Source organism: Pipistrellus kuhlii, unplaced genomic scaffold (genome assembly GCF_014108245.1).
Source record: "Pipistrellus kuhlii isolate mPipKuh1 unplaced genomic scaffold, mPipKuh1.p scaffold_m20_p_5, whole genome shotgun sequence".
Lineage (NCBI taxonomy): Eukaryota > Metazoa > Chordata > Mammalia > Chiroptera > Vespertilionidae > Pipistrellus > Pipistrellus kuhlii.
The window spans coordinates 47943140-47970526 of record NW_023425551.1 but is presented as its reverse complement, the minus strand read 5'-3'; the positions used below and the strand labels follow the sequence as shown (position 1 = coordinate 47970526).

At 35.8% G+C, this 27387-nt stretch overlaps 1 protein-coding gene across 15 annotated transcripts in view; it reads left to right on the top strand.

Moving 5' to 3' along the window:
* Positions 1 to 232: 232 nt before the first annotated feature.
* Positions 233 to 27387, top strand: part of DOP1A (DOP1 leucine zipper like protein A) — a 76264-nt gene continuing 49109 nt past the window's right edge. For 9 of the 15 annotated variants that reach the window (XM_036414821.2, XM_036414816.2, XM_036414824.2 and 6 more), the window contains exons 1-12: positions 233 to 362; positions 6400 to 6419; positions 6740 to 6930; positions 8849 to 9030; positions 12435 to 12605; positions 15970 to 16159; positions 18339 to 18437; positions 20338 to 20437; positions 21481 to 21590; positions 22527 to 22635; positions 24452 to 24572; positions 25981 to 26100. In XM_036414821.2, the coding sequence (XP_036270714.1) occupies positions 6793 to 6930; positions 8849 to 9030; positions 12435 to 12605; positions 15970 to 16159; positions 18339 to 18437; positions 20338 to 20437; positions 21481 to 21590; positions 22527 to 22635; positions 24452 to 24572; positions 25981 to 26100 (1340 nt within the window). In that variant the 5' untranslated portion in view covers positions 233 to 362; positions 6400 to 6419; positions 6740 to 6792. Of the gene's footprint in view, positions 363 to 6399; positions 6420 to 6739; positions 6931 to 8848; positions 9031 to 12434; positions 12606 to 15969; positions 16160 to 18338; positions 18438 to 20337; positions 20438 to 21480; positions 21591 to 22526; positions 22636 to 24451; positions 24573 to 25979; positions 26101 to 27387 lie in introns of those variants that run through there. The other 6 variants (XM_036414818.2, XM_036414814.2, XM_036414830.2 and 3 more) reach the window with 4 other exon arrangements.

Below are 27387 nucleotides of genomic sequence, written 5' to 3'. Positions count from 1 at the left end.
ACTTAAATAATTATTTAAATGATATGAAAAGCTGTTTTCAACTCCTAGCAAACCCTTCAAACTATCAGGATCGGGCTGGCGCTGGCAGGCGTTTAAAACACCTGCTACAAACCCCCTTTGCAGGGCCGCTTCCCAGGCACTCCGCCTGAGGGCGCTGTGGCGACCGCTGGCGCCAAGGACAGGGGAACGGGACCAGGGGGTGGATAGAGAGCTCGTCGACGTCGACGCCGGCGTGGGCGTGGCGCGGGCGCGGTGCACGCCGGGAGCTGTCACTAGGCCCTCCGGCTCCCGGCCTCCGTGTAGCGGCCGCGGTTGCCAGGAGAGCGGCGCCGGCGGGAGCGGAGCGGCGGAGCCCACAGCAGGTAACCGCGTCCCCGCCCCCGCGGCGGTCACGAGGCCGGCCGCTGGCTCCGAGCGGCTTCCCCGGCCCGCCGGGCTCCGGAGCCGCGGGGACGTGCCGGGTCCGGCTGCCGCGGCGGCGGGGGTGATGCCGCCCTGGCCCCGCATGGAGCCGCGACGCCGGGCGGCCGCCCTCCGGTCCGCGGGGAGCGGGGGCGGGAGCTGCGGGCTGGGGCGGGGCTGGCGGCCCGGCGAGGCGGCCGCAGGTGTGCGGCGGCTCCGCCCCGGCCTCGGGCGCTGGGCCGCTGGGCGCCAGGTGGGAGGGGAGGTCGCACCTGTGCGGCGGAGGCGCGCGGGGTTGCCTCTTTGTGGGCGGAACCCAGGCCTGGAGCGGTCCCACTGGTGTGTGGGGTCATTGTGATAGTGTGACACCGTCCGCGGGGAATGGCCCACGCGAGGGCCGGAGAGGAGAGCCGAAGTGGACGAGAGGAAGTCAGGTTAGTCGTAAGGAAGTTGTTAACAATGGTCACCTTTGATTCCCAAGGCTTTTCCAGTGGCTGCGGAAACTACGGTTACCTGTCCCGCCCCCTCCCTTCTCCCGCCCCGAGGGGGAAGGAGTGGCACACAACTATGCTTTTTTTTTTTTTTTTTTAACGCCCTTTAGGAGCTACTCTTTTATTTTATTTTTTAAAAGAGATTACATTTTTAATATATTTCAGAGAGGATGGGTGCTGGAGAGAGAGATTGAAACATCAATGAGAGAGAATCTCTGATAGGCTGCCTGCTGCACGCCCCCAATGGGGACCCAGCCGGCCACCCAGGGGTGAGCCCTGGACGGAAGTTGAACCTGGGACCCTTCCGTGCGCAGCCCCCGCTCTATCCACTGAGCCAAGCCAGCGAGGGCAACTACTCTTTTTTAAAAGCCGCGAAAATTGTGTTTTGATCCATCTTACACCTCTATGGAGTTTGAGAAACATAAATATGGGGGTCGGGGGGTGATTTGGAGATTAAAGCAATCAAGACTTTTTAATAATAATTACAAAAAGAGTTAGGAAGATGCCTGATACATAAACCTTTGAACTATAGAGGGGGAAATATCACCTTTTGGTTGTTATTGGGTATTTTCTATGCAGACATAGATCTTAATTTTACTATGAATAACATGTCAGCATTAGGTGCTAAGTAACTCACCACCTGATGATAAAGGACACAGTGATTTAGTTGAGCCGACAGAAGTTATAACGAGTAAACGAACACCAGTTGTAGTACAAATGCTTTATTTTTAGTGCTTACTTTCAGCTGCCTCTCTGAACCACATAACTCCCCAGTATATTGCTAAATAATAGCAAATCTCCAGATGGACATGATAATTGGGATCTGAAGTCTTTAAGGAAGAATTAAAAACACCTAAGTTAATACACAAATGTGATACCACAACCAAAATGTTAAATGTAAATTAAATGTTAGTTAAATGTTTAAGGATATGTAAAAAGTCAAAGGAGTCCTATTCACCTAAGTTCTTTGTTCTGCTAACCTGGTATGAGCTCTCTGGGCCTCAGTTTTGTCATTTTTTAAGGGAATTTCATAAGCTTAGTGTTTTTCAAACTGATGTTTCACCCTAAACCCTGTTCTGAATTCCATAATAATAGGCTTACTGCCCCAAAACAGTGTTCCATGGCAATTGATTTGGGAGCACATTGGGTTTAGTCAGGAGTTTAACTTTTGATTTGCTTTTAACTGCAGGACTTTTCAAAACCTTTACTACTGTTCTTCTATGCATGTAAATTCTCAAGGGAATGTTACTGAAGCATTTCCTAAACCTACCAGGACCCAGAGCTTATTTTCTCAGAGCCAACCTGTTACCATCTAGAATATAATTACAGCAGGTCCCTGAATGACATTTCCTTCAGTGTAGTTTCCTTGTATCATTCCTGTAGGAACTTGTTTATGTCGGTCAGCTTATGGCAAAATTGGTTTCCTTATGTCATTTCACTTCAGTTTCAAGAATACCAATTGTATATAGGATACCAATTTAGAAAGTATAGCACTTGAGACCTCTTTCCACTCTGAAATTCCGCACAAGGCTTTCATGTTAAGCTTTCTGCAGTATGAAGATCTAGTGGCAACTAACTAGTATAACCAAGACTTATATTTTTCTCAGTAAAATATTAAGGGTACACATAGTATATAATGTGCATATATGTATATAAAGTAAATATAAAATGAGTGCACATTATTATATGGAAATTTTCTAATGCTTTAATTTATAGCAGAAGAGTATTTTCTTTTTCTGGTCTGTTGATGCTTTATCAATACCATAATTATTTCATATTTTGAATATGATTTTATGGGCAAGTTATGATTTTATTAAGAATGGCATTATAAAGTTTCAACAGCTAAAGACTTGGTAATCCTGGTATTATTTTTACTATGAATGATTTCCCTCTCTAGTCATGAATTTGTCAACTGTGAAATGTTATAAAAGCACTTGAAATGTACTTAATAATTGATTACTGAAAACAATTAAGATTAAACTATAAATTATTGCTTACTGTCAAGATCTACATGTTTAATACAATCTTAAATAATTTTGCTAAATTCTGTCAGGTGTCACTAGCACACAACTGGTGTGGCTACTTCTTTCTGTTCTTTGTTAGGGATGAGTGCTATTAATGAACTCCTTTGTTTGGGAGGGATAACACATTTAATTTTAATAGGTAAAATTCAGATAAGTTCTCTCCCTGAAATGAAACTATTATGTAGAAGCATAGTGCTGCTATTTTTTTTATTATAACTGAAATATTTATTGAAATTTTATTATATGAAAATAAGTACTTTTTATTCCCTTTAAAATGTGATTTCCATTTTCTGTTTATTGCATTCACCTCTCCCTCCCCAAGTTACTCAAGCCTGAACCCTCAATAACTTTTCATTGCATAGGTCAAATATATGGTGTCAAATTTATTAAGGGGAAATTTACATATAATAATGTGCACTCATTTTATATGTACATTATATACACACTTACGTAACCACCACCATCATCAAGATTTGAAACGTGTCACCACTCAGGCCTGTATTGTTAGGCTTTTGTTCTCTTCCAATGCTGTCTCTACATGTCTAAATCATACCTATCAAGTCCTAGCTTAAATGCCACCTTGTGTATTGCTTCATTTTAGTTTCCTTTTCCCCTTTTCTATTTACATTTCTTTGAATATCCTTTCTTATCCTTAATGGTGGCTAAACGAATGGCATGCTCATAGTTTGCACTTACACTTATTTGTTTACCCAATGGAAAAGTGTAGTATTTCTCCAAGTTCAGCCATTTCTCAAATTTATTTTTATTTTTTTCAGTTACAATTACAGTTTATATTCAATATTATTTTGTAATAGTTTAAGGTGTACAACATAGTGATTAGACAATCATGTACTTTACAAAGTGTACTCCTGATATTTCCAGTATATATTCCTGATATATCTGGCACCATAGTTATTACAATATTACTAACTATATTTCATAGCTGTATTTTAACCCCCATTACTGTTTTGTAACTGCCAATCTGTATTTCTCAATCCCTTCACCTTTTCCATCCTTTCCCCCAAACTCCCTCCCCTCTGGCTGCCATCAGCCAGTAGGGGGTGTGCAAGAGGCAGCTGGTCGATGTTTCTCATCGATGTTTCTAGCTCTCTCTCTCCCTTCCTCTCTGTAAAAAATCAATAAAATATTATATATATATATATATATATACACACACACACACACACACACACACACACATATATATATATATATATATATGGTAGCATCCTATAAACACCATTATGCGTCTTAATTATTTTAATTTATATATGTTGGGAGCATTTTCTAAATCAATACATAGACTTTATTCATTCCATAATGGCTTCACTAGTCTGCATTCCCAACAGCAGTGTACTAAGGTTCCCTTTGCCCCACATTCTTGCCAGCATTTGTTGTTGATTTATTGATGGTAGCCATTCTAGCAGGTGTGAGTTGATACCTCATTGCAGTTTTAATTTGTGTTTCTCTGGTTATTAATGACACTGGGCATTTTTAATATCTCTCTTGTCCATCTGTACATCCTCTTTGGAGAAGTGTCTACACAGGTCCTTTGCCCATTTTACAGTAGTGATTCTTAAACTTTTTGATGATTATGTAGAAAAATATATTTGTAAATATTATTAAAGTAGTACATATATCTCCCCTATAAAATATAAAAATCTGCATGTAACTTGAGAAAATTCACAGAACCATGAGACCCATTTTATTTACATATAGTTCATATATATCTTTGAGATAATTTGCATACCATATGATTCACCCATTTAAAGTGTATAAATGGTTGTATCAGTGGTTTTCAGTACATTCACAGAGTTGTGTAACCATTCCTACAATCAATTTTAGAACATTTTTATTTCCCCAAAAAGTAACTCTATTCTCATTAAGAACCACTCCATTTTTCTCTTATTCCTCTGCCCTCTTCCCCCTCTACCCTAAGCAAAAACTAATTTACTTTCTGTCTCTATAGATTTATCTATTCTGGACATTTCATATTAATGGAATAATATTTTTTATAAATGATTTCCTTTACTTAGCATGTTTTCAGGATTCATCCATGTTGTACTTCATTCTGTTCTTAAAGAATATTTCATTGTGTATTCTATTAATCTACACATCAATTGATGGATATTTGTGTTGTTTCCCTTTTTTTGGCAATTATTAATAATGCCTTTTTGAGCATTAATGTAAATGTTTTTGTATGGACATGTTTTCATGTCTTTTGATTATGTATGTATTCTATATCAGAATTACTGAGTCATAAGGTAATTCTATGTTTAACCTTTTGAGAACTGCTAGATTATTTTTTAAAGCAGCTGTACTAATTTACATTCACACCAGCAGTGTATAAGGGTTCCAGTTTTTCTGTATCTTTGCCAATACTTGTTATTGTCTTTTTTTATTCTAAGCATCCTAGTTATATGAATTATCAAATTGTGATTTTAATTTGGATTTTCCTTGTGATTAAGGATGTTAACTCATTTTATATACTTATTGACCATTTATTTATATAAAAGCCTAAGTGACTGAACAACTGAATGACCATTTGACCAATTCCTATGACATGCACTGATCATCAGGGGGCAGACGCTCAACACAGGAGCCGAACCCAGCCCATGAACCCAGCTCTAGGGAAAGATGCAGAGTTAGTTAAAAGTCAGGTAGAATACCAAAGTAATTGGAGAGAGGCCACATTGGTTTCTAAGTTAAGCCTCAATTAAATCCTGTTACTATTCTGGTTTGTTTATCTATTGCTGTATAACAAGTCAACCCCCAACTTGGTGGCTTAAAATTGCAAATTTTCTGTAGGTCATGAATTGAGGGACTTAGTTATGTAGTGTGGCTTAGGTTATCTCATAAAGTTATAATCAAGACATTGATTGGTGTTGCTGTCAAATTAAGGCTTGTCTGGGGATGGAGGATCTGCTTCTAAAACGGCTCATTCTCTTGGCTGATGCATAGCATTTCTGTTCCTCACAGCAGGGACTTCTCCATAGGGCTCTTAGAGGCGCCCTCATGACATGGTGGCTGGCTTCCCCAGAGCTAATAATGAAAGAGAGAGAGAGAGAGAGAGAGAGAGAGAGAGAGAGAGAGAGAGAGAGAGAGAGAGAGAGAGAGAGAGAGAGAGAATATGGAGCTATAATGCTTTTATGAAATACCGGTAGGCAGAAATCATAATATAGAATGGATAAGAATGATTATTTTCCTTAGATTTGGGTTACAGAGTTCAGCCCAAAGGACTGGAGAATTAGGTTCCACTTATTGAAAGTGATATCAAAGAATTTGTGAATATATTTTAAACCACTGCATGTACTTGTCAATTTTATTAAAATTAAGAAATTAAGGTCTACTTTCAAAGAGCTAATGTTCTTTTGTATAATATGCTATTTTATTGCTTAATAAAATAAGGTGATCTCCAACTCATTTATTTATTTATTTTTTCTTTCTATTTGCATGTCCTTTGATGTTTACAATCTGACTAGGATCAAAACAAAGTGAAGAGGTATGTATATCAGAAATGTTATTTCAGCAAATAAGACTGTGAACTAACATGATTTCTAAATTAAAATAAGTGCAGAATATTTTCTGCTTGTCTATATCCCTAAAATAGCCATTTTCCAGTTCCTAGGAAGGATCACAGAGTGAGTTATCCTTGAAGCTGTCTTTCAATACTTCTATGAAGCTATGTACTGTTCACCAAAGTATTAACCAAATGTTTCTTCTAATTGAAACATTTAAATATTAATATTAATAAATATTAGATATTAATTTCATCCAAACCCATTTTAATACTTTAGTTCCTCCTGCAAAATTCTTTTGTAGGTAATGATTTTACATGATTTTGGAACTGGCCTCTAGTGGGACACTGTGGGAGGATGAACACAGAAGAGCTGGAGTTATTGAGTGACTCCAAATATAGAAACTATGTAGCCGCAATTGACAAAGCACTGAAGAGTTTTGAATATTCCAGTGAATGGGCAGATTTGATATCGGCACTTGGAAAACTTAATAAGGTATGTCAGTCTTACCCATTTCATAAAAAGTAATAGAAAATAGAAATCAGTGTCAATACTTATTAGATTTCTCTAAATCTTGATGTAGAAATTTGAAAACGTAATCTTAGAATTACTTTTGTTACTGCTATTTTACTTTTCCCAGTTGCATGACTATGTCATCAAGCATATTTTTAAGGCCAAAACAACAGTGCTTGAAAGTTACAGTTGTTATCATTACTTATAAAAATACAAGACTAAGAATCAAATATTCTAACCATGGGGGCAAATACATTTCTGTAATTGAGCATCTCATATGGTTCTCGAATTCCTAGCAACAAAGTGGAAACCTGCATATGGAAAGCAGTAACTAATATGTCTTTTCAAATGGTATGTAGCAGTAAGGAAATATTTTGTGTGTAGGCAAACCTTAGTTATAGTCAGTAAAGTACTTTTTACAAAAGTGATAAGCAGTCACTTGGAGCTTGGCCTTGAATAATCTTCCTTGACTTGTGTGGTTTTTATCCAGTATAATTTTGGTGGTACCATTTTCAACACATAGTTTAAAATTTTGACCTTTTTTTAAATTAAATTTTTTATCACCTTACACCCATAGTTTTTTATATTTTGGACTTAAATGGTTGTCATTGAATAGGAATACTTCTAAATATTAAATGGATCAGGGGGAGATAGAAAAGGAAAACTCAATAACATTTTTAAAAAATTTTTTCTTTTTTATCTATACCTGAGGATATGTTCTTTATTGATTTTTAGAAAGGGAGTAAGGTTGGGGGGTGGGGGAGAGAGAGAGAGAGAGAGAGACAGACATTGATATGAAAGGATATGAAAAAGAATCATTGATCCCTACGCACCCAGATCATGGAATTGGCAACCGAGATATGTGCCCTAACTGGGAATTGACCCCACAACCTTTTTATTTGTTTTATTTATTTAAGGGATGATGCGCCAATCAACTGAGTGACCCAGATTGGGCCCAATAACAATTTTAACATCAAATAGCTTAGCATAGAGTTATTAGGAATTTATTTTAAAATACACACCAAGAACACTAGTTTTCCACCTGATACTCTAGAGTAGGGGTGTCGAACTCAATCAGAGAAGGGGCCAAAATCTAAAATCCAGCCTAAATCGCGGGCCGAATGGTTTACTGAACAGTCATAAACTGTCATTGTGATGGAAACGCAGCGGAGTGCAGTGATGACAGCGCAGTGCGGGCCACATTGCAAGGCCTGGCGGGACGGATTTGGCCCGCGGGCCTTGTGTTTGACACATGTGCTCTAGAGTCTAGACAAGTACCTTGATATCTTTAAAAAAAATCTTACATTTTCAGTGTGCCAATTGCAACTATAAGTACCAGTTTGCTTAAAGGAAGTTAGATTCCCTTTGGTCTAAAGATTCTCTTTTTTTTTGAAGACTTGTTAGGAACTATGTTTAAAAGCAATTCAGGATTGTGGAAATTAATTATTGTAAGTATTACAATTACTTGCTATGATATGATACACTAAAGTAGTGGTTGTCTCTCTATGTTGAAGTCCAATATTTTCTTTATATTTCAAACAACATATCAAAAATAGATCAGAGGCTGATTTATATTAAAGTTTTACAAAAATATAAAACAATGCCTCTCTTCTGAATAAATTTTTGGAAATATAGTTATTTTTAATAAAAATGTTATTTCTGTTAACATTAAATGGAGTCTTAAAAGCACATTAAATATTTTTTTAATTTTCACTTTTAATTTCAAATATAATATACCTTGATATATATAACTGACAAAAGTAAAAGTTCTTTGGTCTTCTCTCATCTTTTGAAGTATAAAGGAGTTCTGTAAGGATTTTTGATAATAGTGTGTTAGAAAGTGGAAATAATGAGATGTAATATTTTTTTTCATCAACTGAATTAACATGTTTTTTTCAAGGTTTTACAGAATAATGCAAAGTACCAAGTGGTGCCCAAGAAGCTGACCATAGGCAAACGCCTAGCTCAGTGTCTGCATCCAGCATTACCAGGTGGAGTTCATCGGAAGGCACTTGAAACTTATGAAATTATCTTCAAAATCATTGGACCTAAGCGACTTGCCAAAGATCTTTTTTTATATAGGTAAGAATAATTTTACTGTCTATTTACATGTTAATAAAAATATTTTTAAACTATGCTTTTTGTAGTAAAAGCTAAAAAACTGAAATTGGCTTGATGGAGGTTTTCAGATATGGATTTTTGAAAACTGTTTTAGAGGTAGAGAAGAAGGGGTGGTGTGATAGGGAGGGAGAGAGAGAGAAAGAAATATCAATTTGTTGTTCCACTTATCTGTGCATTCACAAGTTGTTTCTTGTATGTGCCTGGCCAGGAATCCAACCTTAAACCTTGGCATATCAGGTTGGTTAGGGCAATGCTCTAACCAACTGAGCTATCTGGCTAGGGCCTTAGATATGTATCTTAAATATTTGGTAGGTAAGTGATTCAGAAAAATTTAGAATATTCCTTAATATATAATTTTTTTTCTTGGAGGTCATTTATGAAGTTTTCATTCAAAATGATTGAGACTACAGTATTTTCTACCTTTTTAAGCTCGAGAACTATTTTGAGAAAAAAATAAGATACCTTGATCTCTCAGTAACTTTCAACATTCTCTACTTGAAGTATTCTTTTCCCTTGGCTTCTATGATACCATGTTCTCCAGTTTAGTTACTTGATCACTTGCCTTCTCTCCTTTCCCTGATATCTACATATGGTGTTTCTTGTGTCTTATGATTTCACTTTATATTCACTTCTTGGGCAGGTTTATCCTTGCCCATGATTTATCTTTAATGTGCAATTGACTTTATTTTGCTTAGCATGATATTCTCAAGATTTATTCATGTTGTCACAAATGGCAGTATTTCATCTTTTCTTATGGGCTGCGTAATAATTCCATTATATATATTTGCCACATCTTTTTTATCCATTTACCTACTGAGGTGTTGCTGGGTCATATACATCAAATAGAAAGTCAAAAATCTAGGGTTCTCTCATGTGTAGGATACAAAACTAAATGTAACAAATGAACAGATGAACCAAAACTCATAGACACAGATAACAGTATGGTGAGTACCAGAGGGGAAGGGAGGTTGAGGGGGGCAGTAAAGGGTGAAGAAGGGTCAAATATATGGTGACTGTGGGTGGTAAATACACAGTGCAATATACAGATGATATATCATAGAATTGCACACTTGAAACATATATACTTTTATTAACATTGTCACCCCAATAATTTTTTAAAAAGGGAAATTGAAACCCAATCTGTTCCAAACTAATCTCCTGTTATAAACCCGCCTTCTGGAGTGCACCATGTCAATCCATTTACACAAGCCTGAAACATGAAAGTTTCACTTGATATTTTGTTTTTACTTGACCATATCCTCCTCCTTCCCATGTATGTTCTGTCACTACCAGTTCTGTCTCATAGTGGTTAAGAGCAGAGGCAGTGTAGTCAAGACTGCTTACCTTTACCAATAACTCGTTCTATGACATGGAGCCATTTTCTTCACCTCTGTGTGTGTGTTTTCATCTGTAAAATGACTAATTATATAAGTTGTTAATAGAATTAAGAGAGTTAATATATTTAAAATGCTTAGAACAATGTACATTAGTTCAATAAATGTTAGCTATTCTGATATACCAGTATGTCACAAATATTATACATTTATTTCTCTCTACTTTCACTAGCAGCATCCACTCTAAATAAGCATCATATCTAGTCAGGTCTTTTATCATTGGCCTCATAACATTTACATTATCTGTTCTTATCCTCTTATATATACCCTTTTCTTCACACAATAGCAGAGTAAACTTTTTAATATATTAAATATTGTCATTCCACTGCTAAAAACCTTCACTGAATTCTTTCTGTCATACTTAAAAGCAAAATTCAAAGTCCTTACCATGGCTTCTATTGCTTTATATAGTCTGGCCCTGTCAATGATCTTCAACCCCTACCACTTTCCCCCCAATTTATTCCATTCTGGTGACATAGATCTCTTTGCTTATCCTTATTCATTTTCATTTATCCTGTTTTGGGTTTATTGGAATTTTTAAATCTACGGACTAGTTCCTTAGTCACTTCTGGAATCTCTTTGAGAGAAAATTTGCCTTTATTTTCTCTTCTATTTTTTTTTGAAATATGATTACTAGTATTGAATAAATATATGTTAGATCTTCTCACTCTGGCTTCCCTATCTCTTAAACCTTCTTTGCTATTTTCAAACTTTTTTGTCTGTAATGCATTCTTGGTGATTTCCTCTTACCTAGCTTCCAGGTTACTAATTCTCTTTTTTTCATGTATTTGTAAAATGTTTTGTTCTCTTCCCTCATCTTTATACCACAGTAAGTACAGTTAACACATTCATCCTCTTGCATAGTTATATATGTGTATTTATGCTAATACTAGAGACCTGGTGCATGAATTCATGCATGGGTGGGATCCCTCGGCCTGTCCAGTTATTGAGGCCTGTTGGAGGGCTAGCTGGCAAGGGGGAGGGACCATGCGAGATTGACTGTGGGAGTGCACTGACCACAAAGGGGAAGCTCCTATGTTGAGTGTCTGCTCCCTGGTGGTCAGTGCATGTCATAGTGACTGGTTGACCAGTCATTTTGGTTGTTCATTCTTAACGTCACTTCAGCTTTATATATATATATATGATACTGTTTTTAATTACTATAGCTTTGTAATATCAGAAATTAGAAAGTGTAATGTCTTCAGCTTTGTTGAAAAAAACTGAAGCCACAAATAAGTAGGAAGATATCCTATATCCATGAATTAAAAACTATGTGACAGGTAATAGACCCTGAATGAATAATCTATATAATTGTTATTTTTTAAATAATTTAGTTCTTTGATACTATAAATATTATAATGAATGGATGTTGAATTTTGTCAAATGTTTTTTTCCTGTGTTTATTGAGAGGAATAGTAGTATGTGATGTTTTTCTTCAATTCTGTTAATGTGATGTGTTGCATTGTGTTTTTTGGGGGGAGGGGGTGGCATATTTTTTGGGCATCCCAGGTATAGATCTCACTTGATCATGGTAAATCATTCCTTTAATGTGCTTGGTGATCTCAGTTTGCTAGTATTCTATTGAGCATTTTTGCACCATATTCATCAGGATATTGGTTCATAGTTTTCTTTTCTGTCAGTGTCCTTTTCTGGCTTTGGTTTAGCCTCGGAAAATGAGTTTGGGAGTGTTCTCTTTTCTTTGATTTTCTTGGAAGGATTGTCATTAATGATTCTTTAAATACTTGCTAAGATTCACCAGTGAATTCATTTGGTCCTGAGCTTTTCTTTGTTGGGAAATTTTTATTATTATTACTGATTCAATTTCCTTACTAGTAATTGGTCTATTCAGACTTGGTATTTCTTCCTGAGTCAGTCTTAGTACTTTGTATGTTTCTAAGAATTTTTCCATTTCTTCTAGTGTGTCTAGTTAACTGGCATATAGTTGCTAATGGTTTTATATTTTTTAAACAGTTCTGGATTGTTTCCTCTTCTTGCAAATGCTGCCATGTCTGTGAAACCAACATTGCTAAGTTTGTATGAGATATATTACCTGCCTTTGGGTAAAACACTGAAGCCTGGCCTTCAAGGATTGCTAACTGGTATTCTTCCTGGCTTAGAAGAAGGATCGGAGTACTATGAGAGGTAAGATGGTATTCAGCTAAGTAATCAAAGTCATGGATTTGCCAGCAAGCATCCTTAAATCAGTAATGTTTTAACATCAGAAAAATTTACTCTTCTAGATATTTCAGTATACCACCTGAATTTTTTGTAGCAAAACAATTACTGTAATAATCTAATAATCTAATCTGTATATCACACGGAAAATAAGAGCACACACTTGGGAGATAAGTGGATTAGGTTCAATCCTGGCTTAACAGATACTATGTGAGTTCTGGAGAGCTTTTTTAAACATTTCTGAACTTTTTTCAATTTCCTCATCTATAAAACAGGCACAATACTTATTTAAATGTGTTATTGTAGTAATGAAATCATTTAGTCTACAGCCTAGTATTTATAAGCACCCAAAAAATTGTGACCCATAATTTAAAATAAAAATATAGTAGGTAGGATGTTTAGATTAATTTTTATAATGGGAAGTTGAGTCAATGCCAAAAGTTAGTGCTGGAAAATATCCTAGCTCCAAGTGCAGGGCTGTTTTACTAGCTGTTGACATAACACTCTTGATAGTTTAACTTTAAAATTATTTGATCTGCCCAGCCAGTGTTGGTCATTGGTTGAGTGTCGACCCATCGATCTGGAGGTCATGATTCCTATTCTTGGTCAGGGCACATGCCTGCTTTGCTGATTTAGTCCCCAGAAAGGGGCATGCAAGAGGCAGCTGATCAATGATTCTGTCTCATCATTGATGTTTCTATCTCTCTCTCCCTTCCTCTCTCTGAAATCAATAAAAACATTAAAAATTTATAAAAAATGATTTTATTTCTTTTAGAGCCTATTATAGCTTCTAGGGAAATAAATAGTTGTAGACAATGCATGATGGTATTAAGTATCTTTAATATCTCATTATTCTTACCAAAAAGGGGACTTATTAGTTGAGATGGCAAAAATAGAAAATGTCAGACTTATTTTATAAATAAACTAATTTTTAAATTTAAATAATTTATTCTAATATATTTACCTACTACTCCATTTTATTATATTTCATCAGCTCCCATAATACAGTAAGAATCTAATCCTGAAAATATTGGATAATATTTATAGGCTACTTTGAGAAAACTTAATTTTGTCCCCAAAGCTTATTTTCTTTTCTTAACTTTTTCACTTATTTGCTTACAATTTTAGAAATATAACGTGAGATTATTTTATTTTATAAATCAATTTTGTTTTAAATTATTGCATTAATTTTCCTAAGGGAAGCATGGAATCAATATCACTTTATAACTCTATTAGTTACAATTAGAAATTTTAACATAGAAATGAATAGTGATCTTTATTAATGTGGTATCCCTTTGATTTATTTTTTTTATTTTTTATTTTTATTTATTTATTTTTTTAATTAAATTATTATCTGTGTACATATTCCTATGATTTATCTTGTTGTGTCATAGTCCATTTGTGCTTCTATAACAATGAACCCCAGAATGGGTAACTGATAAACTACAGAAATTTATTTCTCACAGTCCTGGCAGTTGGAAATCTAAGTTCAATTTGCCATCATGGTCTTTTTCTAGTGAGAGTGCTCTTTCTGGTTAGAGCTCAGTTCTGTGGGTTTCTTTCATAGGAAAACTAATCTCATTCAGGAGGGCCATCATGACTTAAGCATCTCCCAAAAGCTTTCACTTCCTAATACCATCATCTTTGGGGGTTAAGGTTTAACATGTGAATTCTGAGGGGCCAGAAACATTCAGAATACAGCGTTTTTCTTAGCCACTTATTCCATACAAGTTCTATGAAAGGAGTTGTAAATCAATGCATAGATAAATTGAGGTCAGAAGGGATTACAGTTTGGTATTATATAATAGAAAGTAAGCAATAAAACTCATCAGATTCTCTTGATTCTGGTAATCCTATCTAATAAAAGAGTAATATGCAAATTCACCGCCACTCTGAGACACAAGATGGCCACCCCCAGTGGTCAAAGATAGCTTCCACAAGATGGCCTGCAGGGAAGATAGTTGTAGGCAGTTGTGGGTGACCAGGCCAGCAGAGGAAGGCAATTGAAGTGGGCCTACAGGGGAGAGCAGTTGGAGGGGGGAAACAAGGCCTGCAGAGGAGGGCAGTTGGGGGGACCAGGCCAGTAGGGGAGGGCAATTGGGGGTGAACAGGCAAGGAGGGAGGACAATTAAGGGTGACTGGGCTGGCAGAGGAGGGCAGTTGGGGGAGACCAAGTCAGCAGGGAAGGGTAGTTTGGGAGGACCAGGACTACAGGGGAGAGAAGTTGTGGGGGACCCAGATCTGCAGGGGAGGGCAATTGGGAGAGACCAGGCCTGCAAGGGAGGGCAGTTGTGGGTGATCAGGCTATCTGGGGAGCAGTTAGATGTCGACCAGGCTGGCAGGGGAGTGGTTAGGGGGTGATCAGGCTGGCAGGCAAAAGTGATTGGGGCAATCAAGCAGAGGCTGAGGAGCAGTTGGGAGCCAGCAGTCCTGGATTGTGAGAGGGATGTCCGAAGGCCTGTCAGACATCCCTCAAGGGGTCCCAGATTAAAGAGGGTGCAGGCTGGGCTGAGGGATATCTCCCCCCATGCACGAATTTCATGCATGGGGCCTCTAGTGCTATAATAATTATCTATATTTGTGTATTAAATTGTTTATTTTATGTTCACAAAAAATCAGGTCTAATTTTTTAAAATATATTGTTATTGATTTCAGAGAGGAAGAGAGAGAGAAACATCAATGATGAGAGAGAATCATTAATCAGCTGCCTCCTGCATGCCCCACATTGGGGATCAAGCCCACAACCCAGGTATATGCCCTGACCGGAATCAAACCCTGACCTCCTGGGTTCATAGGTCAACACTCAATCACAGAGCCAAGCAATCCAGCAAGAGTAATTTTAAATGTAGTTCTTAATAGAGCAGTAATGATTTTTGTCATAGGTCTAATTCATCTAAGTTGTTATGAATTACATAGTGTGATTTTAAAGAGAAGAAAACATTTGGCAAGGCCCTTTTAAGATTTTTTAGAAAATATGTTTTTCTATAAGAGTACTACTAACTAAAAGTATAAGTTATTTAACAACCCACTGAAATAGATAGGACTTGTGCTATTGTTTTTGTTGTTATCTTAATTTTATAGATAAAGAAACTGAACTGAAGATGTATTAAGTGATTTCCCAAATTGCACAGCTAGTAGACAGGACTTAAATCCAATCCTCTGATTTGTAAAGTACATGCTTCCTCCAGGCTATCATCACATTTGTTTCTTGAGTGAAGCATATGACTATAATATGGATATTTCCATACATTCTGGAAGAGAATAACAATTTATTTTTAACAGTCTAACAATAAATCTTTCCCTTCTTAAACTATCTTATTTTGTCCCTCAGAACAAACACATTGTTGGAAAAGGTTGCTGCTGCAGTGGACCAATCGGCATTCTATAGTGCCCTCTGGGGTAGTCTTCTCACCAGTCCTGCTGTGCGTTTACCTGGAATCACGTATGTTCTAGCCCATTTGAACAGGAAGCTTTCCATGGAAGATCAACTTTATATAATTGGCAGTGATATTGAGTTAATGGTAGGTCCATATATGGTTGCTCCTTGAACAAATACTTATTTAGAGTCAATACACTATTTCAGACAGATATTGAAAGTCATGCCACAAACAGAGTTCCTATTTTCATGGAGCTTACATTTTTCATCAAGGAAACAAAGACAAAAGTAATCAGTAATTATTGTTTTTAAAATCTTCAGAATTTTTTTTTTATGGAAAGGAAGTTGGTACTTAAATGTTATTTTTATTATCTGTTATTCAAGCAAATAAGTGGTCTTTATATCATCTTTTTATTATGCTCAATCCTCCTGGGTGTGAAGTAGTTTTGATTTGCATTTCCCTAATGACTAATAATATTGAGAATATTTTCTTGTACTTTTGGACCATTTTTATGTGTTCTTTGGAGAATTGTCTATTCAAAGTTTTGTTCATTATTTAAATTGGGTTATTTCTTTTTTTCTTGTTGAGTTGTGAGAGTTCTTTATTTTGAATATTAAACCCTTTATGTGTGTATGACTTGAAAAGATTTTTCCCCATTCTGTGGATTATCTTTTCAGCTTCCTTTTTTTAATCCTTACCTGAGGATATGTTTTCTTTTTAAATTGATTTTCAAGAGAGGGAGGGGAGGAGAGAGAGAGAGAAACACTGATGTGAAAGAGAAACATGGATTTGTTGCCTCCTGTATGCATCCCACCAGGGATCAAACCTGCGGCCTGGATATGTGTCCTGATTGGGAATTGAATGGGGTATGGGACAGCTTCAATCAGCTGAGCTACACTGACCAGGATTTCAGTTTCTTAATTGTGTCCTATGAAGCACAAAAGTTTTCATTTTGATCAAGTCCAATTCATGTTTTTCTCTTGTCATTGTGCTTTTGGTGTTATATAATACCTAATAAATTGTGTCTAATCCAAGGTCACAAAAATTCACTCCTACATTTTCTTGTAAAGTATATTTAAGTGTACAAGAAACTGACAAATTATTTTCCAAAATGGCTACATCATTTTTATGTCGATCTTCAAATGTATTGATTTTTACATTTCTTTTTAATTATTATTTAAAAAAAATTTTTAATTGATTTCAGAGAGGAAAGGAGAGGGGGGAGAGAGAGAAATATCCATGATGAGAAAGAATCATTGATTGGCTGCCACCCCACACTCAGGATCAAGCCCACAACATGGGCATATGCCCTGACTGGGAACCCATGACGCTCAACCACTGAGCCACGCCGGCTGGGCTCCTTTTAATTATTTAATGAAAGTTTTAAACAAATTCTTAAATTTTTTTTGAAAGGCAAATTCCATAATTGGAAATCCATTTGCAACACAAAAAGAACTTATCTCCCTAATATTGAAAGAGGTACTATCAAATATAGTGGAAGAATGCATTTGAACAGATAATGTACCTAAGAAATAAGAATAATTTAAACATGAAAAAGCACTCAATTTTATAAGAGAAATAAAAATTTGAATATACCAAGATATCAGTTTTCATATATCAAATTGACAAAAATAAAAAACGAATGGGTAAACATGGAAAAACAGAAACTGTCACACATAGCTGGTGGGAATATAAATATATGTAACCTTAATAGAAAGCATCAGACTGTTTATATTGCAATTGAGTATACCCTAAGACCTGGCAACACTACTTTGAGGGATGTATTTGTATATTATGTAAGTATATTGCAGCATTATTTACAACAATAAATGTTTGCAAAGTGTATAAATAAGTGTCTATCTCTAGGAACCTAGTTAAATAAATAGTTTATCTATGAAATAAAGTACTTCTGTGGCCATAAAGAATAATATAGTACTTTATGTTCTGATAAGGAACAATCTCCAAAATATATTTTTAAATGGAAATGGCAGAGCTTTGGATATATGCTTATACATTTTTGTTTACTTATACTTGCAGAAAATATTCACTAGTAATACTGGTTGCTTGCAAAAAGGAAATTGGATGAATGGTTGAAAGATGGAGATGGGAGAGAACCTTTTTGCTGTATACTTTTTTGTGCTTAATTTTTAAACCATTATGATATATTTTCCTATTCAAAATAATGTAAATATATTTAATTATTGATAAGATGCTCAGAAGCATATTTTTATTTATGGGAGAAATTGAAGAGTTGTTACATTTTTCACATGAAACATTTCCCAGTGTAACAGTAGATAAGATATTAAAGGTTCTTTCATTTTAGGTAGAAGCAGTAAGTACCTCGGTGCAGGACTCAAGTGTACTTGTACAGAGAAGCACACTGGACCTCATACTTTTCTGTTTTCCATTCCACATGAGTCAGGTAAAACATTAATGCCGATTCTATGTAATAAAAGGCTTAAGATGCAAATCAACTGAACAGCAGAATGATTGGTTGCTATGACACCTACCCTAAACTGCACCCTCTCCAATCTGGGACATCTCGAGGGATGTTAAACTGCCCAGGCAGTCAGACATCCCTCTCACAATCCAGGACTGCTGGTTCCCAACTGTTCGCCTGCCTTCCTTCCTGATTACCCCTAAATGCTTTTGCCTACCAGTCTGATAACCCCCTAACCACTCCCATGCCAGCCTGATTGATGTCTAACTGCTCCTATGCCAACCTGTTTGCCCCCAACTTCCCACCTCTACCGGCCTGGCCACCCCTAACTGCCCTCCCCAGCAGGGTTGATTGCCTCTAATTGCCCTCCCTTGCAGACCTGGTCCCTCTCACCTGCCTTCCCTTGCAGACTTGGTCCCTCTTAATTGCCCTCCCTTGCAGGCCTGGTGCCTCCCAACTGCCCTCCCCTGCTGGCCATCTTGTGTCCACATGGGGGCAGACAGCTTGTGTGTTGGAGTGATGGACAATCTGCATATTACTCTTTTATTAGATAGGATAGAAGCCTGATGCATGGGTGGGGGCCAGCTGGTTTGCCCTGAAGGGTGTCCCAGATCAGGGTGGGGGTTCCCTTGAGGTGTGGGGCTTCCTGGGTGAGGGGCCTGTTGTAGTTTGCAGGCCGGCCATGCTCCCTGATGACCCAAGTGGAGGCCCTGCTATCTGGAATTTATTTACCTTCTACAATTGAAACTTTGTAGCCTGGAGCAGAGCCAAGCCCCCTGCTCTTCTGTGGCTGTTAGCCATTTCTATTGGGGTTCTTGTATCTTCTGTAATTGAAACTTTGTATCCTTGAGTGGAGGTCTAGGCTGGCCAGGGTATGTGGAAAGCTTGGCTTCCGTTGCTGAGGAAACCCAAGCCTCTCTCAACTGCTCTCTGTGGCTGCACCCATCTTGGCTGGTGCTAATTTACATACTTGCTCTGATTGGCTGGTGGGAGTGGCTGGTGGGCGTGACTTGAGGGGAGTGATGGTTAATATGCATATTGCTCTTTTATAAGGTAGGATGGTCACCAGTTTGTGATTAAAGGGAGGTCACTTCTTTATCCAACTTGGGCACTAACAAGGCTTTTACATTAGGCTAAGTACTTAGGCCCTGTGAAACTTGTTTTTTTGTTTTGTTTCTTTGAAATTTATTGATTTTTTACAGAGAGGAAGGAAGAGGGATAGAGAGCTAGAAACATCAATGAGAGAGGTACATTGACCAGCTGCCTCCTGCACACTTCCTACTGGGTTTGTGCCTGCAACCAATGTACATGCCCTTGACTGGAATCGAACCCGGGACCTCTCAGTCCGCAGGCCGACGCTCTATCCACTGAGCCAAGCTGGTTTCGGTGAAACTTTTTCTTTTATTCGAGAATGATTGTTAACTAATTGATTTCAACGTTACTTTCTAGTGATCACACTCCAAGCTTCTATTCTAAATTTATTATTTATTGATAGTACATTATTAAAACTAACATCAATTCTCATATGTATACATGCATAACCCGTGGACACAGTCAATAGAGTAATGAAGGCTTGGCGGAGAGGGGGAGGAGAGGACAATGGGGGGAAAAGGGGACATATGTAATACTTTCTAAAATAAATATTTATAAAAACAACAAATAAAAAAAGAAAAAACAAATAATAAAACCTAACATCAATTTACAGGCTTCTTTTTACCTTTCTTTTAACTTTACTTTTATTATTATTTTTTTTAACTAAAACCAGGTTTCTTTTAATAAAATAAACTTCTGAATGTATTATAAGGTGTGTGTTTTGTTTTTTAAAGAGGGAAACAATGTTTTTATATGTGATTAAATATAATCACATTCCTAATTTTTTCAGGCCACTCGACCAGATATGATCAGGATCTTGTCAGCAGCCCTTCATGTAGTACTAAGGAGGGACATGTCTCTGAACCGAAGACTTTATGCATGGCTTCTGGGTAAGTGTTTCATATGTGGTCTTAGCTGGGAATAGATGGAGGAAAGTTTCCTATACATAAATATTATCAAGTTGTATGTATGTCCTAAATGAAGAAACTAAACAATTTGCTTAAATAGACAATTAAAATGTAAACAATTGTGTATTTGAAGAAATTTCAGATACTTCTTAGTTGAAGAGGCTAATTCATAAGTCATGATCTTTTTGATAAGCTTTTCTGCCCTTATAAGTTGATATTTTTCTACTTTAAATATGTAGACAAAGAGTAACTTAATCAAAATAAAGACATAATTCCTAAAATTTTTAATTACATATTTTTATTGTTGATAGTATTATAGATGTCTCCCACTTTCCCTCCCTTTATCCTTCTAATTCTAAAATTTAAAAAAATATATATTTTATTGAATTTTACAGAGAGGAAGAGAGAGGGACAGAGAGTTAGAAACATTGATGAGAGAGAATCATCCATCAGCTGCCTCCTGCACACCCCCTACTGGGGATGTGCCTGCAACCAAGGTACATGCCCTTGACCTTAATCGAACCTGGGACCTTTCATTCTGCAGGCCGACGCTCTATCCACTAAGCCAAACCAGTTTCAGCTGCAGTAATTCTAAAATTTTTAAGTCATCAAAGGAATCAAGGCTAGTCCTACTGACCCACACATAGTACCAGTCTCTCACTCAGGCAATAAAGCATCATGCACACTTTGTTCTTCAATACTTTTCATCATTGTTTGCCCTGACTTCACAACTCATTACCTCTTGGAGTCAGACACAATATCACTTAATTTTTTGGCTGCAGTTATTTCACTGTTTGTAAGATTTCTATAAAGAAACATATAGGATAATTCTGAAAGAATACTATGATATTCACTTCCATATTGAATTGGTTTTCCTTTATTAAACTATCTAAAATGATCTCTCTTGCTGACATTGATTGGGCTACTAATCGGTAAGTGTTTAGTTTTGAGATATTTGCTGTTTTGGTGTTAGTGAACAACAGGTTTGAGAATTTTAATTTATTTTGCAATTTATTTTTGTGGAGGTTTTGATAACAACGGTGCTATCATAGGACCCAGAAGCACAAGACACAGTAATCCTGAAGAACATGCCACTTACTATTTTACTACCTTTTCAAAAGATTTGTTGGTCCAGGTAATGAATATTTTCATTTTGGTTACTCTGACCATTAGAGTTGCTCAACAAGTGTAAGACAAGGTTCTACCTTAATTGAATTAATTCATAATTGAAGAGGTAAAGACAAGCCTCACAAACTTCCTGAGTGACGATAATAAGCAAATGACCACAATAAAATGAATAAATAATCTTAACATTGAATCATTTCTGAGTAAGTCCAGAGATTTCATTTCATTTTTTTTTTAGTTTGTTTTTATGACTTTATTAAAATATAGTTGCAGCTTCTCACCTGTCTGCCCTATGAAACTTGGAGCTTTTCCAAAAATGAGTCAGGATCTGTGTTATTTCCTCTGAAGCCCTGGGGAAATTTGGGTTTGCAGCAGAAATCTAAATGTTTCGTAAAATTATTTTTGTAATGGAAATGTTAAAATGAACTATAGATTTATTTTATATTATTTTTACATCAATTTTATTTATTCAGGATATCTCAAAGTAAAATAAGGAAATACATAGCATACTGTATCTGAAGCATTTTTAAATGAAGGAGGTTATACGAATATAGATGGTCTGGAGTCACTAATGGGAAAATGTATAGTGGCAGATATACCATATGATATGGCATAATTTGGTGCACATTGATTATCTTAAATAGAAATATTCTTATCTTTTGGGCAATAAATCAAATAATTCATAACTTTATTTTCTAGATTTTTTTTAACTTTCCACTTTTTTTCTAGAAAAAAAAATGTAAGCACTTTTTTCTTCTTAAGAAAAACGAATCTAACATATTTTTCCCCTAGTGGAAGGATAAAGCCAACTTCATTGAAAACTTCAGAAAAGCAATAGGCGATGTAAATCTCTGTTACATATGGTTGTATTAAAAATATTTTTCTTTTGAAAAAATTATTTGAAAACTGTTTATTTAAATGGCTAATGTACTTTTTCTTTTTAAAGGCAATGGTGGGGATCTTACACATGAATGGATTTGGAGAAGAGACCACTTTAACACAGGATCTAAAACCTTTTCGTATTTTGATCAGTTTACTGGACAAACCTGAGCTAGGTAATAAGATCACATGTTTTGTATTCTTTCACAATAAAAATAAGGCTAAGTTCTTATTTAGAAAAATTGCTGTATTTTCAGATGACCTTTAAATACATATTCTTAACAATTTCTTACCTAACATTCACTCGAGATGTTACAAAGTAGTATCCAACTGGTATGTTATCTGTGTGTATAGCAGAGAAATCATTTTAAAGATGCTATCTAAAATTTTCTTAATCTTTATTAAGTTATTGAAACTGAAACATTTATGATATGTCATGTCTGTCTTGTAAATATGTTTGCTTTTTAAAAATTGATTTCAGAGAGGAAGGGAGAGAGTGAGAAATAGAAATGTCAATGATGAGAGAGAATCATTGATTGGTTGCCTCCTTTACACCTGCCCTGGATCGAGCCCAAAACCCAGGCATGTGCCCCAGTCAGAATTCAAACCCTGACCTCCTGGTTCATGAGTCAATAGTCAACCACTGAGCCACCCTAGCCAGGCATAGCTGTTATAGTTCACAGTTTTCAAGGACTTGAGCAAAAGTACATGGGTTGTATCCCTCAACTTTTTCCCCACTCTCGCTTTGTCTTGTGTATTTTTCCTTCCTTCATTATACATTTCTTATGTAATCAGTCTATTGGGAAGTTATTTATGGCACCTAGGACAAAAATTAATAAAAGCATAAATATTAGCACAGAAAGTAAAATAACATAATACCTAATTTCTTAAAAATAAAAAATTTAAAATGAGTTGTATCAATGACTTCAGGAGTTTATTTTAGCTATTATGCATTAATATATTGAAGCTCAGGAATTTTTTTTTAAGGAAATTGCTATCTATTAGCAAGAAAGGTAAGCCCTGTTCCTTTTTTTTTTTTTTTTTTTAATTTGTTGATTTTTTATAGAGAGGAAAGGAGAGAGAGAGAGAGTTAGAAACATCAATGAGAGAGAGGTACATCGATCAGCTGCCTCCTGCACACCCCCCACCTGGGATGTGCCCACAACCAAGATATATGCCCTTGACCGGAATCGAACCCGGGACCTTTCAGTCCACATGCCATCACTCTATCCACTGAGCCAAATTGGTTTAGACTGTTCCTTCTTATATTACTTAATTTAAGATAGTAGTAATATTACTACCATTTACTGAATAATGATTATATCCTGGGAATTATGCTACCCACCTTACAAATATTTGTCATGACCCTAACAACCTTTATGTAAGCTTGGTATTATTATCCTCTTTCTAGATGAGAAACTAAAACTCAAAAAGTTAAATTTTCCAAAGTAACAACTATTAATTGACAAAACCAATTTCCCTGATTGTGTAATTTCTGTTATGTCAACCTAAAGTTAAATAAGCATTTGCTCTATTTTACTGTTAGGTTATCATAATGTGAAGTTTAGTTTCTCTGGGGAAAAAGAAACTATTGTAGAAAAAAATACTTGTTTTAAGACTGACAGCTATTTGGGCAGAGGAAGTTGGGATCTGGGTGAGAAAGGATGAAGAGATTAAGCAAAGAAAAAAAATACTTGGACACAGAAAACATCCTGGTGATTGCTAGAGGGAAAGGAAAGGATGTGTAAGAGAGGGAAAGGGGAGGATAAATGGTGATGGAAGGAGACTTGGAGTGGTAAACAACATAGTACCATGCATATACAGGTGAATTGTATACTAGAAATCTATTTACTTGTATTAACCAATGTCACCCCAGTTAATTCATTTTAAAAAATACTTGTTTTAAAGCATTCTTTATTTCAACCAATTTTTAGATAATCATGATTTGCCAATGCTAATTAATTCTGTCTTTAATATGTATATTAATTTTAGGACCTGTAATTCTAGAAGATGTCCTAATTGAAGTTTTTAGAACATTGTATTCTCAGTGCAAAGCAGAATTGGATCTTCAGATGGAACCACCCTTTAGCAAGGATCATGCTCAATTAAGCAGGTAGATTACCAAAAAATTAAGTATGGCATGACTTACAACTTGAACATAGTTAAGTGAATCAAAGGGTACCAGATGTTCTTTAAAGAACTTTTTTTTAAGTTAGGGTTATTTCTTTTTCAGGTATATATAAACATTTTTGTTGTTGTTTTAATCCTCACCTGGGGATATTTTTTCCATTGATTTTTAGAGAGCGGGAAAGGGATGGAAGAGGAGAGATGAGTAGGAGAGAGAGAAAAACAACATTGATGTGAAAGACATATTGATTGGTTGATTTTGCAGGAGCCCCAGGGCTTACCACATTTTTTAATGCCTAGGATAACTCATATAAAATTAGCATGTCCTCCTCTCTAAGTCAGTGGTAGATAAATGTTGGCAAAATCTTACTTTTAAAATTTCTTCTCAACTTTAAGCAGCCTACTACTTTGAAGTCTCATTGTAATATGACAAAGGTTCTAAGACTACAATTTATTTTACATAATTTTTATTTCATTAGTGTTTCCTTGGTAAAACAGATAACCTGAGCTTTCCCTAAAACATAATTTTATATATTAAAACATAATAATAGGCAGTTTTTGATTTGTTAGTAAATATAATATCCTGTAATTTTTGTTTGAGAAACTAATATTGACTAAACTGATACACTACTTTATTCTGTACTCTGTCTGATAATTTATATTGTCTTGTAGAGTATTTAATTAGTCTTTAATGTGGGGATATGTCTTGCAACTTGCTAGATGCACTGACAATACCTCACTATATATAAAAATGATTATTTTTATTGTAAGGCGGGTGGCAGGAGATAGGTAAGTGGGTAATTAATAAGCTAAAGATTCCCACTAGCAATAATAAAGTTATTTTCCCTGATAGGACTTCAGTAATAATGGCTATATATATAGTATTAGTTTTTTTTTGCTGTTTTGCTTTTCAAGCTAAGAATGTTAGATTTAAACTTAACAAATAAACTTAACCTTTCTTAAGTAAATCTTACAGGAAAGCAAAGTTACGTACTTTAGAATCAAGGCTGTCAAAATCAAATCACTACTCAATTTATATATGCCAAGATAAACAAGGTAATTTAATGCCAAATTAAGAGTCAGATACTCAAAATAGTTCAAAAAAAAAATGCCTGTTCTTTTGCTGGAAGGGCAGCTTTTTTTTTTTTTTTTTTTTTCATGCAAGCCTAATTTTTTATCTTTGATCATACAGTTGAGTTATGAAAACTCATATTTGGAAAAGTAATTTCTTAGAATGTAATAAGAGAGTGGCAGTAGATACAAATTATATGTTCTAATTTTCTTACATGGCACGTGTTCTAACAACTGTCTAGGAATATGTACACCTCAACAACAAAATTTAAATTTGAAAATATAAATGCTAATATTTATTAGTTTTTCTTTTCCTTTTTTAGTAAATTAAGGGAAAATAAGAAAACAGCAGAGCTGATTAAAACTGCCAACCTTCTCTTTAATTCCTTTGAGCCTTATTATATGTGGGATTATGTGGCACGTTGGTTTGAAGAATGTTGTAGGTATGTTAAACTTTTTTCTTTCATTTTAATTTAAAAGTATTCAAAGCCAGCCTTTGTTTGTTTTTTAAGTTCTTCAATCTAATGGAAAGATTTTTCTTGTACATTTTACCACTACTATTTACAACTACTATATATATTTAATAGCCATAATCTGGCTCTACCTTTTTATTCTAGAATATAGAATTATTGATTATATAATCTTAGAATTGAATAGTTCAGAGGTAAGTTATTTAGCCACTAGCATACATGAAAAATTTTCCCTCTCCAATCTATACTAATCCAGTTTGGTTTTTACTGTAGAGAAAATAGCATATTTGTGGTTGATGCCTTAGAACACATTCCCAAAATGATTCCCACATTGAATAACAGAAAATTCCTTAGTGTCACATTTGTGTTTTTTAAAGCCATAGAACTAGCTATATTATCACTGTTGAGTAATAAAAGCCCTTCACCCCCTAGGGCAGTGGTTCTCAACCTTTCTAATGCCATGACCCCTTAATACAGTTCCTCATGTTGTGGTGACCCCCAACCATAAAATTATTTTCATTGCTACTTCATAACTGTAATTTTGCTACTGCTAATGAATCATAATGTAAATATCTGTGTTTTCCAATGGTTTTAGGCGACCCTGCTAGCGGTTCTCAACCTGTGGGTCACGACCTACAGATTGAAAACTGCTGCTGTAGAGCCTAAGACCATTGAACAAGTAAGATATGCACATACATATTCCTAGTATTAAATTAAAACTTACAAATGCCTTAGTAGAGAGATTAAAATGTGATAAGAATGCCAAGGAATTATGAGTGTCTTTTTGCCCCCTGGCCTTCATTTCTCATTTACAAACATACACATCCATCCTTTTTTAGGTAACTTGGACTAGTCCCTGCACATACATTAACTTTCATGCAGCACTAATGCTATTTCTTAAAACATAATTTTGTCTTCTGCCCATCTGGTATTGTCCTTTATAGAGGTCACCCACTTTTCAGTAGCCTTCCATGAGTCCCTGTAGTCTCTCATCACAATCAACTTTTCCTGTACTGTAACATTGTTACATTTATTTATCTATGTGGTTATATTTCTTGCTGGTTAGGGCTGTACCATATTATTTTTCACTTGTGTCTTCAGAGTGTAAGGCAGTAGATGGTCATTTAGGATTAATATTATTTGTGTGAATGTTGGAGTAATGATTAGACTCTACTGCTTGGATCAAAAGAGGCTTCCCGGAGGAGGTTACATTTGATCTTAAATCTTGAAGGACAGAAGCATTCTGTAAATGAGAGAATG